The sequence below is a fragment of the Pecten maximus genome, chromosome 2 (genome assembly GCF_902652985.1).
Source record: "Pecten maximus chromosome 2, xPecMax1.1, whole genome shotgun sequence".
Lineage (NCBI taxonomy): Eukaryota > Metazoa > Mollusca > Bivalvia > Pectinida > Pectinidae > Pecten > Pecten maximus.
In genome coordinates this window covers 13,076,059-13,088,714 of record NC_047016.1, presented here as the reverse complement: position 1 = coordinate 13,088,714, position 12,656 = coordinate 13,076,059, and the positions used below count along the sequence as shown (strand labels likewise).

The following is a 12,656-nucleotide window of genomic DNA, read 5'->3' as shown; positions in this document are numbered from 1 at the left end:
TTCACGGTCAGGTAAATCAATTTCATTAGCGGTGACTTTGTTTGGCTACAGAACTTCAAACGATATGCCCATGTGAAGAATAAACTATTGAAGTAAAATAAACCATTGTAGACCAAAATAGAAATATCGTTGTATTCATGTCATTAATCTATATCTAACTGTATAATACTGTAAGCAAAATGATATTGTAGTAACAAAATTAAGTTTGAAATGTGTCCTGGAACTAAGTATTATCAGAAAATGGTTCGATATTAATAGTATACAATTATCACCTTGCCATTTCTTACTGCTACTGAGCAGCTTTCTGGAGTTTTACATAAATATTTATCATTATACTAACTGACTGAATTAGTCAGTTTTCTAATTACAGTTTTTTTTATAAAAGGTGTAAAACCTTATTCATGGTTTTCATATGAAAAGCCGCTATAGAGAAGGCATGGTGAAAATCTGGCTGAACCACATCCTGTAGTATCTCTCCTAACCGTAACGCGATAGTTTCACAAATCAATTCCTCTCACTTTGGTACATTCCGATTTCCAATGATATCAATCTAAGTTCAATAAAAGGGTGTTGATCCAATATTGACAAGGACAACACGGCTCACCTTTGCGGAGTTGTGTTGGACGACTTCACCTGCCTAAAATAATCATAGCGTACAAAAGAGATCCCGAGACTGAACGCCAAACACGGCTTGCGTCACCGGTTTGATTTTCGTCTTAGGTCAGGTTTTGTGTTAAAAATCTGTATTTTCCACTCAAAACTGTAGTGTTTACTTTTAAAGCTTCAAATATTCAAAGAAAGATAAGAGACCACCCGAACGGACATGACATGTTTGCGATTTACGATCGATAACAATCGTTGTAGAGTGTACCCCTTCCGTAAGTTTACGTGACTTGTCGTAATGTCGCCACCGACAGTAATAATAAATACTGGGTTGACTGGTAGAAACTGTTGGGTAATATACAGATGCTTTTTGCTGCTATAAAATGTACTTCACCGATGTTTGAATGTTCAAAACATAAGATAACAGCTTCAGTTTTCACCCATTTCTGACTGCCTGCAACTTATTTTCTTTCTAATGCACATACATTGAACTTCAATTACAGTAGGAATGCGCACAGAGTAAAAATATACACAGAACACAGAATAAGCAAAGGACAGAGAAGAGCTGAGTGGTGACTCGTGCCAGCCCGACTAGCTGAGGACGGCAAGAAGATGTAGAGAGTAGTCTATAGGTACATTGGATTTGACCCTTGTACTCAAGTGGTCAATCAATGTTTGTGAACGACTGGTCACTCGCTTCCTTAAGTCCAATGATCAACACCAAGACCTACAAATATAAAGATGTATAAACAGCGGACTGTGGTACAAATACAAATAACCAGTCGACCAGGGACATATGGATACTCCGAGGTTTACCGCAAGTAAAACAGGTGTCGGGTAAACAATCGCCACTAATCAAGGTCCTATACAGAACATGTATTCTTTAAAGAAATTGTCCGTGCACAGTCTTTGCGTGAGAAATTGCTGAAATGAACTCAGTTTCCCATTTCATTAGAAGTTTTGAGTTGACATCACTATTTCACTCCAGAGTATCACATAAAATATAAATGTTGACGCAATCATTGAAAAAATCCGAAACATACACATTGAATGTAACAGCATTACGTATAATTGGTTATTTATGTATGCACGTGTGTCGTTTATTTGATGATATGTCTAAGTATGTAATAAAATATATTGAAAATCTGTGCATGCTGGACGAGTGCTACCTCTACATTCACTGACATGGTAAACATGACTGAGCTTTAGGCAGCCTCCTATTATCATTTTAATCAATTAAATATTAGAATAGTTTACCTACTTAAAATGACAGTTTTACCTCGTTTTCTCCACATATCTACAAAAGAAAAAAACAGATATTATACTGCGCAATTGACTGATGATTACTTTGAAAGCCAGGGTCTGCGATCTTCGTGAAACTGACAGTGCTGAATGAAAGGCGACTCCAAGAACATGTGCTTTGGACGAGAGAGAAAGATAGACACGCCCATCGCTCGGCAATAGATTCCATTGTCAGCTTTCAGCCAATGGGATCGTTTGAGCAGGAAATCCGAACCACCATTGATGTGGAGAGGTTAGCTGGTGTTGAAATTTACAATCGGCGCGGGCGCCCCGCCCCCTTCATTATCCGAAGCTCGGCTCAGTTAGAACTTCACCTATAGTAAAAAGAAAAAGCTTACGTACAACGGGAAAACGGCATGTGGGATCTACAAGAGGACATGGTTTTATTTTATATATAATAGTCGAGAACCTGTTCGACAGTGTCTAGTGTTATCCAAAGAGAGAATACGCCTCAAATGTGTCCATTTACACCATCGTAACATTACGGGCCTCAAAGTGGTTTAATGCATTCGGCGACTTTTTAGAATGTCATACAATTATTACGTTTGATGTGATATTTACATACCGAAAGCATACAGATAGTGTTACAAGAGATTCTTGTCAAACCTGGAAGGCGGTCGGGCCATCTGGGGAAATTTGGTACATACGTCTCGAGGAAATGTCAACTAATCTATTGAAGTAGTTTTAGACGATTAACGGGATTTAGAATACTAGAGGACAGTTCTTAGATGTAGGTCGAAGTTATTCTGGACAGTGCTTACATGTTGACCAACATTAACTGTTATCTGATAGTAACGGTAAGGAGTTCACAGAGAGGTGTCAAAGAGATCGCGAAGCAATTTCGGACAATTATTGGGACTAAGTGTTCTAGTGGACAGTGGTCAGTAGTCAGATAACGTGTCAGTAACAGTATATTAAACTCCAGTAACAGGGTCCATCAATAGATATCTGATGGAAAAGTGAGAGAGGTCTGGGAGAGGCGTCAAGTGACGTTTTCGCCGTAACTCGGGACAGTTGTTGAGGTCGTTCGCTGTGGACATCTGTAAGTCTATGGTCAAGCTAGGCGTCTGGACAGAGGGGAGAGAGATGGTTGAGAAGTCAAATCTCGGACTTTCTGACCCGGGAGAGTTCCACAATAACAACCCGCACTACCATGGAGAGGAACTCCAGTATCCGGACCATCACATTAGAAGGGTAAGTCAACTTCCGCTCGGGGTGTCAGCTCGGTGTGTGGCAAAAAGCTTGTTACATCTTGAAGCAACACTGTTCCTTAGTTCTTTATACAGATATGGATATAAATATCAATAAATATTTATGTACAGAGTTTAGTGATATGATTTTGTATCCGTCTGACAGATGGGTTTGACTAAAACGGAAAACGCTTAAATAAACCACAGTGGTATACACGTTAAATTAATGATTACTTTTTACTGATAATAATAGGTGACAGATTATGGAATAATTTATTTAAGTGAAATTAAATTAAAGTTAAAAAAGAAACAATAGCCGGCCCCGACTGTGGTGACATGAGAGGGGTCGCCGGTAAAATTATTTCGATAATTTCTATTAGGATAATGCGTGACAATATTCAGATGGTCTGAAAGTATCCCAGTCTGATATTGACCGTTTTATTGGGAACGGAATGAGACTTCATAAATATTGCATCGATATATTGATGTAGATACAAAAATGAATCATTGGGCAATAACAAAAAACCTATATAAATCTAACCGACAATTCGTTAGTGTTCTAATGTTCAGTAAAAATCTTCGACAGTCAATATTTGTTTGTTAATAAAACAGAATAACTTATATTACGCGCGGTACTTAGCGATGATTATGTCGATAATATATATAATTTAATCATATGTAATTTTATATCATATTTTCCGGGATGAAGATAGGACTCGATATTAAAATTACATAATTAACTGACGGCGGAGCGGGATAAAATGAGAAAAATATTTTAGTATTCTAAAATTAGAGCGAAGATAATGTTATTTAAAAAAAATGTAAGTAATGATTTTATTTCTGGCGGGAACAATTTATTTCAAAACTAGCACATTGTTTCCCATCCATAATGCGATGACTGTTTAAATCAATTTTAACTACAAGTTCTGATCTATACATGACATTTGATATAAAATGTTAAACTGTATGTTCTGATCCATACATGACACCTGGTATAACATTTGTCTGAGAAAACTCTAATTGGAAGGGGGTTAATACCAGTCTGAAAACTTAAGCCCGATTCCTTTGTATATGAAATACAAACAAAACATACAAGATGTCATTACTAACCTTTCAAACTATTGTATAGTGATTTATTTTGCTGTCTCACGCGAGCTTGTTTATCAATGATCAATTTAATCATATAATCGAAAATGATTTTCTGTATATTCTAAAATTCGTGTAAAATGGAATTATTATTATTATTTTTTGTGTGAATGCTAAAGATATCAAGGTAGGGTAAAATTAAAACAACAAAATGGATACTCTTATAGATATAGAGGACCCGTATAGATAATACACTGTACCTTATAGCACTGTTATATTAGGAAGAGGGGGCACTTGTTTTGGTTTTTGTAACTATTTTGAATTATATTCAACAGAACCGCAAACGCGTCATTTAAATGCTTCAAATGATTTTTTATGATTAATTAAAACAAAGTGTCAATTTGTGTCATTGTAAAGAACCCCGCCAACTTCGATATTTTATTTTTATTTAGAAATATTGTCAATGACTATCATTACCGACATAATCTCCGAGTGTCGGGCGGGGCTGGGCCTATACTGCTGTTGACTTCGTAATTAGGATATCTTCTGCATACTTAATACTTTTTATTATTCATTATTTCTTTTGTTAAATATTCGTCCTCTTTTTTAGTTTAAATGTTTAAATGTAATTTATTTGAAATGTTCCAGTAGAATAGAACACAAGTTTTTAAAACAACTTAGATACGTCCTTTTCCGCGAACACTTGTATCATGTATATGGTCACACATGATAACATTTTAGCCACACGAGTACAATTAGCATATCTGTAATTATCAGAAACTGTCGTGTTCCTCCAGTCGACGGCAGTGATAGATGATCTATGATTTTGACACGACGGTATTTGATCCAAATACAGAAAAAATACATGTATTTTCAGTGCCAAAACGTTTTATGTTCCCCAAAGTTCGGGCACATGCTCCAAATATATCGAGAAAACAGATGCCGCGGTCAGTTTGGGTGTGAAGTGACCACAATATTTGAAGTACGTAGCTAGTAATATGTTTGTATAACCTGATAGCATGGTTAGTACCTATGTCGGTACATACAAACCCCCGGGGTCTCCCGATAGCTAACCCCAACACCCAGGGGACGGGACGAGAACGTACCACGGCCAGGTTTCCGTAACATATCAATAATTGACACATGTTTTTTTCCCAAAACAATCCCACATTACTTATGATCCTCCCACAGTTTATTTTTTCAGCGGAAACACTCATTTGTGAGTTACACCTTAGAAAATAAAATAAGATATTTATTTTTCATTTTGTTATTTTCTTTTTCAAAATGAAATGATGCACGTTAAAAGATAAGATAGACCAATGTACAATTTGATTTAAAACAAAAATGCGATTTCAAATCGATTCGTCGCAACAAAACTTCGTCAATCAATTAATAATTTAGTCTTCTTTTAAAACGCACGATTGTTTTTTCATAATGCTGAAATTGTATAATAGTCACGTCTGTATATGAAATACATCTACACGTATAAGCATAAAATAGATGAAATATCGTGTAACCAATCTTTATATATATATATATATATATATAGATGGGGCAAAGAAGTAATTCAAACAGTGTAAACAATAAGGTTTGTTAAATATTGTTTACACTGTTTGAATTACTTCTTTGCCCCATATAATCATTACAAGTAATTCGTATCCTCCATTCATTTATGTGAGGATCCAGTGTTATCTGGATTATACTGTTCATATTACTTCTTTGACCCTTATATATATATATATATATATATATATATATATATGATGATAAACCATTGTGTAAATATCGCGCCGGGGGACTTTCCTCATCTAATAAATTACTGAATTCAGTCTTCTGTCGGACATCAGATTCACACACATCATCTACGATAAAGCTACGTCACCAATAGGTCGTTATAAAACAATTCACACCCATGTGATACCTTAAATTAACATCTATTTGATTACAAATTCTCTCGTGTTTTAATTATACGTCAGAAAATGTTTTTATAATTCCACGAACTGGTCGGATAAATGACTTCATCTTTGTCTTAATTTGTCTCGTGTACAACACTTTCTGACTTCAAATCTCCTTAGAATGACAAATATTCCTGTGAGATAGCGGCTATGTGATATTAATGTATGATATATCGTATCAAAGCCTTTGACCGGATATTTGTGACCCGATTCCGATTTAGTAATTAAGGAGTCCGGTCTGTCATTGCTTTAATCATATTACTGTATCCTTCAATCACGTGATTGACTGCATATTGCTCGCGGTATTCTGATTTTTGAAGTTGGCAAAGAAGCGGTTTAACAATGTCTGTGTGTTGCTGATGTGATTATGAGGGAGAGTGACAGCGATGTACGATGGTAACCGCCTCCCAGATCTGCTGTAGTTTTTGGTAGAAAAAAAAACTATTTTCTGCGATTCAATTTTACTTCTCATAAATTCTTTTACAAAACTAAAAAGTACGAGGTTTTCGTGAAAATAAACATCAAGGGTATGTTATCTTAAGTCGAACGCCAAAATTAGTTTCTAATGTTACACGGGGTTGTTGATAAACTGACAGAAATAACTAGAAGCTGGTTTTTTGTCGAGTGCCACGAAGATGGACGTATTTGTATGATGAGGGCCGACAGACAAGCCCAGTGATTTCCCATGACGGCGGAGAACCGTACCAAAAGTACCTTATATCCAACAGTACGGAGTTGGTCCGGCAGTCATTTACCTTAGGTTCAATAGTACGAAGTAATTCCGACAGTATTCCGAGAGACGATTACCTTAGGTTCAACAGTACGGAGTAATTCCGAGACGATTACCTTAGGTTCAACAGTACGGAGTAATTCCGACAGTCAGTTACCTTAGGTTCAAGGCTACGGAGTAATTCCGACAGTCAGGTACCTTAGGTTCAATAGTACGGAGTAATTCCGACAGTTAGTTACCTTAGGTTCAAGGCTACGGAGTAATTCCGACTGTCAGTTACCTTAGGTTCAACAGTCAATTAATCATCTTTGGTCAAACTATGGTGTCCGAGAGTCGAATGCCTTGGTTCCATGAGTACGGAATAGGTTCATCAGTCCGTACCTTAGGACCAACACTACAGTGTAGGTCCGACCAAACCCATCAGTATGGAGAACACATCGTATCAATTAAATGAATTCCGTAATTCCACAATTTCTGAGTGAAAGCTTCATCGAGCCTGAATTCTGAAAACAGACTCTGATGTGTATTCTCTAACAGATAACTGTCATTTCGCTGATTAGATTAAGGTAGTAGACATCGTTAGTGATAATGTCATAAACTTTCAGCGGCGAGAGTAGATGGCAAGACGCCGACATGTATTAAAACTTATATCACATGTAAAATATGGTTTGAGATGCGTCAAATATATACAAGATCTGGACAGAGGGCACACAATGAAAACTGGTATGATATGACACGGGGGTGTCTGGAGGATGATAGCTGTGGTACTAGGGTATTCATACTCTGGGACAAGATATGGGGGTATGAGGATTGCGGTGTGGCCAGGACATGAGGATTCGAGGAGGGGATGGATTCGGGGAGGGGATATGAGGTTGTGAGTGACTGTGGTATGCGTCGGGTCCAAATCCTGGGGACGGGATACAAGGTTGTAGGTGACCCGGGAGACGGGATGCAAGGTTGTGGGTGACCCGGAGGACGGGATGCAAGGTTGTGGGTGACCCAGTGGACCGAGTATAAGGGTCGCCGTGTGACTGTGGCACGGCCAGGGTATGAAGACCTGGCCTGTTTTCGGTAAGGGTAACTGATGCTGTCATCCTATAGACCATACTAAATCTATCACCACGTCCGATAGCTATCAGACCTGATGGCACTGACGGCACTGACACGGTTGATGAAACTTGCAGCCAGAAGTTAGGGTGATACATGATCCCGCCGCGGGGATGCTTCTAGGGCCCACCCATCGTTTAGGGACACACAGTAGGGACAAAAACGGATACAACAGTGTGGTACCCAAAGAACAATAGGTTGAATCGAATGGTTATGCATCACTTGTTAGCTGGTCTCTATTGTTGTTTCATTGTGTACGTCGTCCCTAATATAACAGATGTATTCTGTCAAAATGACCTTATAGTCGATATTCTAAGATAGTTTGTATCGCATATCTACAAAATGTTTAACACCACTATCGGCCTTTTTCTCTTTCTATTTTTTATTCCCTCGTTACGACGGCGTTAAACGTGAAATGTATTACCTCTTTTCAATGCCAATATCGCCAACATGAATGTCCTATTATAAACATATTCCCTCCTTAAAATGACATCATATATAAGATACATTTATCTTTGAATCTTATTTCCTTCGATACAATGTCGGTATATTATGAATAAATTTCCACTATTAAAACGTCATTATAACTCGTGTATTCTCTCGTTACAGACGATGCCTGTCCTCAACAACGGTGACATACCGAGTTTCTGTGCCGGGTGTGGGGCCCGGATACTGGACAGACACTACCTCCTAGCGGTCGATCGACAGTGGCACATGCAATGCCTCAAGTGTTGTGAATGCAAAATTCGATTGGATACAGAACTCACGTGTTTTGCACGAGACGGAAATATTTACTGTAAAGAAGATTATTACAGGTAGGTAATATACAGATAAATGTGATGAGGACACGTACAAGTCAGAGGGAAGTTTTCCTGTGGGAAACACGTTTTCCTGCAAAGATGTGGTGTTTAATTCCGATATAAATGCCATTTCATTGAATTAAGACAGTTCATTGTTAAATAACTCAAATCAACACTATTCTTTAGAAGTACCATCAAAAACAACTTTATCGAGCATTAGAAGTACATGGTTCAACAATATAGTTTAGCTTTATATTTGGAAAAAAAGCGGCTTGTAACTACAAACTGCTTGTATTTGAAAGCCTTGTCCAGTCATTGCCAATGGTGTAATTGACGGTTTCTGTATTTGCTATTTAAAATTGACCTGAAACAGTGGACATGTTTGAGAGAGGAGTGAGTAGGGCGGTTGTAACACCAGCGCCGCCAACCTATACAAACCGATATAGTGGATGGAAGCACTGGGATGGGCTGTGTAAAGTTGTAGTTGTTTTCTGGAGTTTGATATATCCATGTTTTCTGAAGTTTGACATATCCATGTTTTCTGAAATTTGACATATCCATGTTTTCTGAAGTTTGATATATCCATGTTTTTTGGAGTTTGACATATCCATGTTTTTGGGAGTTTGACATATCCATGTTTTTTGGAGTTTGACATATCCATGTTTTTGGGAGTTTGACATATCCATGTTTTCTGAAGTTTGATATATCCATGTTTTCTGAAGTTTGATATATCCATGTTTTCTGGAATATGATATATAATCAGACTGCTGACAATAATGTTTTGGACTAATGATTTATGTTTTGTTGAATAACAATTATCCCCCCTCCCCTGTATATAATCAGACTATTGACGTTACCCGTGGTCGTCAGGAACCCTCTTACCCTATACATGGATATATTATTTGGTAGATATAAAGTAATCAACGACGAACCACGATATAGGTAAATATATATGTATTGTAATGCTCTAAAATGACCTTTCCTATTTCCTTTCTGTTTGCCCCCTGTGATTACGGGTAATAAGTTGTGGGCAGTATTTATTTCCATTATAGTAGACAAAGAGAATCTAACCTCAAACATTTAGAAAGGCGTGTCTCCTGACTCCACAGCCTGAGGACGTAAAGACATTTGCTCTGTAATGGTGGTCGTATTTTGTATAAAACAGTGATCCATTCATTTTACATACCAATCTAACGATAACAATATGTAACACAGCTCCTGGAAGTGTTTATAATAATTGACTGATCTGTTTATATTGAAATTGTAAGAGGAAAATCCAAAGAAGACCAACAATTCACGTTCAGATATAGAAGTTTATATTTACGTCTCCTCAAAATCGCAAGTCTATAGAAATCAGTTAATTGTTTATATTAGTTAATTGTTAAAGATACTGTTCTGACAATGGTTTTGATATTACATGGAGTTACAAACTAGTATAGTAACCAAGTCAATTCTACAATATAACGATTTCGTTAATAACATTTAATATCATTACTAATATTACGATAATAAGTAACAAAAGTAATTATAGTATTGTATCGTAACAAGTAAACAATATGATATAACAGTTTTATTATTAAAGTTTAACAATGTTACTATTATTAAGCAACCAACACAATGTAGCAATGTTATCAAACAAAGTAAATAATCTTGCATTGTTACTTATACAATGTAGAAATATAACAACAGATATATTACAGTGCAACGGAAAAAAACTAAATTAAAAGTAAAAAAAAAAGTTTAATAAAATATTGCTTATTATAATGACGGAGGTCCATTCCATACAGAGGTTAAAAGGATGTAAACATTTGATAAAAAGCTCGTACTTGTTGAATACACAGGAATTAAAAAAGGAAATGAATAGTCTTATTGATGATTTGGTTAAAATCATAGAGTACTAGTATTGATGTTGTTTTTCGAATTTATTTGTTTAACAAATCTGAAATTATTAAAGATTCAAAAGAAATCTAACTTGAGTAGGTGAAGACCAATCCACGTAATCCAAGCTATTTCCGGAATGGTGTGTTATATTGTAGTTCAATATCCTGGCTGTATGAATTAACAATTGCCACGTGACGTTGTTGAGTTAGAATCGACATTGGGAATCCCGATGTTTATAATTCCACAGGAGATTTATCACCACACTGTCAATACAAAATACTAAATAGATTCGAGCGGAGATCGATTGAAAAAAAACACCTACCGTGTCCTGATCAGGGGGTACTTATCGACGTTACCAGGCTGTATTGAGTGATTGTAAGGAACTGGACTTTTCCGGTATAGTTTGAGTTTACAGTACCTGACTGAACTATTATATAGGAATCAATGGGCTTGTGATATGTCACTTTAAACCGAAACACTATATGCCATGTTTTGTTTAATTTAGAAGGTCCAACATCAGTTAATAACGGTGATGACCATCGTAATATGTCACTCACTTTCCTAGTCGTCATCACTTAGCTTATACGCACACGATACATCTGAAATAGTTCGATGTAACATTAGATCTGATACATGTCTTCAATCATAGGTTACTATCCAACCTACTGGATGTGGTAACAGTCACAATCATACTGACGTAACACCGGTTACTATCCAACCTACTGGATGTGGTAACAGTCACAAACATACTGACATAACACCAGTTACTACTAGTATTCAACCTACTAGATTTGATAATAGCCACAATCATACTGACATAACAACGATAACTATTCAGCCTACAAGATGTGATTGTAGCCAGAATCATACTGGCGTAACACCGGTTACTATTCAACCTACTAGATGTGGTAACAGTCACAATCATACTGACATAACACTACAGTGTATCTTATTCAAAATGGTTATGTTTAATTTTCCATAAAGAATCAAATTAGTTATTAACAGCGTCAGAACCCGTCGATAACTGGTTACTCCCTGAGAGACACAGCAGGAAAGCATTAGGACTTTATAATGAGTATTTAAGGGTAATAATTTCATAAGGCTCGCTTGACTGATTGTCTATCGTCCATTCATTACTCGGTGATAGTGTACTTGAGGATCAGCATATGATACTGCTTAGATGTATAATAACATTGCAGGTGGTCTGTAAAATATGCCTATTGTTGACAATTTCTGTAAGTTGCACTCCGATGTGTATGTTAAACAATTATCTTTTTAGAGTGAATATGATTTTATCGATGCATATGATTAGTTTTTTTGTAATTAAGATAAATTTGGGGACGTCAGTAACTAAGTGTGTTATAACGTTGGGGACGTCGGTAACTAAGTGTGTTATAACGTCGGGGACGTCAGTAACTAAGTGTGTTATAACGTTAGGGACGTCAGTAACTAAGTGTGTTATAACGTTGGGGACGTCAGTACCTAAGTGTGTTATAACGTTGGGGACGTCGGTAACTAAGTGTGTTATAACGTTGGGGACGTCAGTAACTAAGTGTGTTATAACGTTGGGGACGTCGGTACCTAAGTGTGTTATAACGTTGGGGACGTCGGTACCTAAGTGTGTTATAACGTTGGGGACGTCGGTACCTAAGTGTGTTATAACGTTGGGGACGTCGGTAACTAAGTGTGTTATAACGTTGGGGACGTCAGTAACTAAGTGTGTTATAACGTTGGGGACGTCAGTACCTAAGTGTGTTATAACGTTGGGGACGTCGGTACCTAAGTGTGTTATAACGTTGGGGACGTCGGTAACTAAGTGTGTTATAACGTTGGGGACGTCGGTAACTAAGTGTGTTATAACGTTGGGGACGTCAGTACCTAAGTGTGTTATAACGTCGGGGACGTCGGCAACTAAGTGTGTTATAACGTCGGGGACGTCAGTAACTAAGTGTGTTATAACGTCGGGGACGTAAGTAACTAAATGTGTTATAACGTCGGGGAC

At 37.0% G+C, this 12,656-nt stretch overlaps 1 protein-coding gene across 2 annotated transcripts in view; it reads left to right on the top strand.

The window, feature by feature from the left end:
* Nucleotides 1-2,177: 2,177 nt before the first annotated feature.
* The window catches only part of LOC117318056 (LIM/homeobox protein Lhx9-like), a 51,428-nt gene continuing 40,949 nt past the window's right edge, over nucleotides 2,178-12,656 (top strand). Inside the window, exons 1-2 of one of the 2 annotated variants that reach the window (XM_033873068.1) lie at nucleotides 2,178-3,099; nucleotides 8,583-8,788. In XM_033873068.1, the coding sequence (XP_033728959.1) occupies nucleotides 2,956-3,099; nucleotides 8,583-8,788 (350 nt within the window). In that variant the 5' untranslated portion in view covers nucleotides 2,178-2,955. The remainder of the gene's footprint in view (nucleotides 3,100-8,582; nucleotides 8,789-12,656) is intronic. The other variant, XM_033873061.1, reaches the window with a different exon arrangement.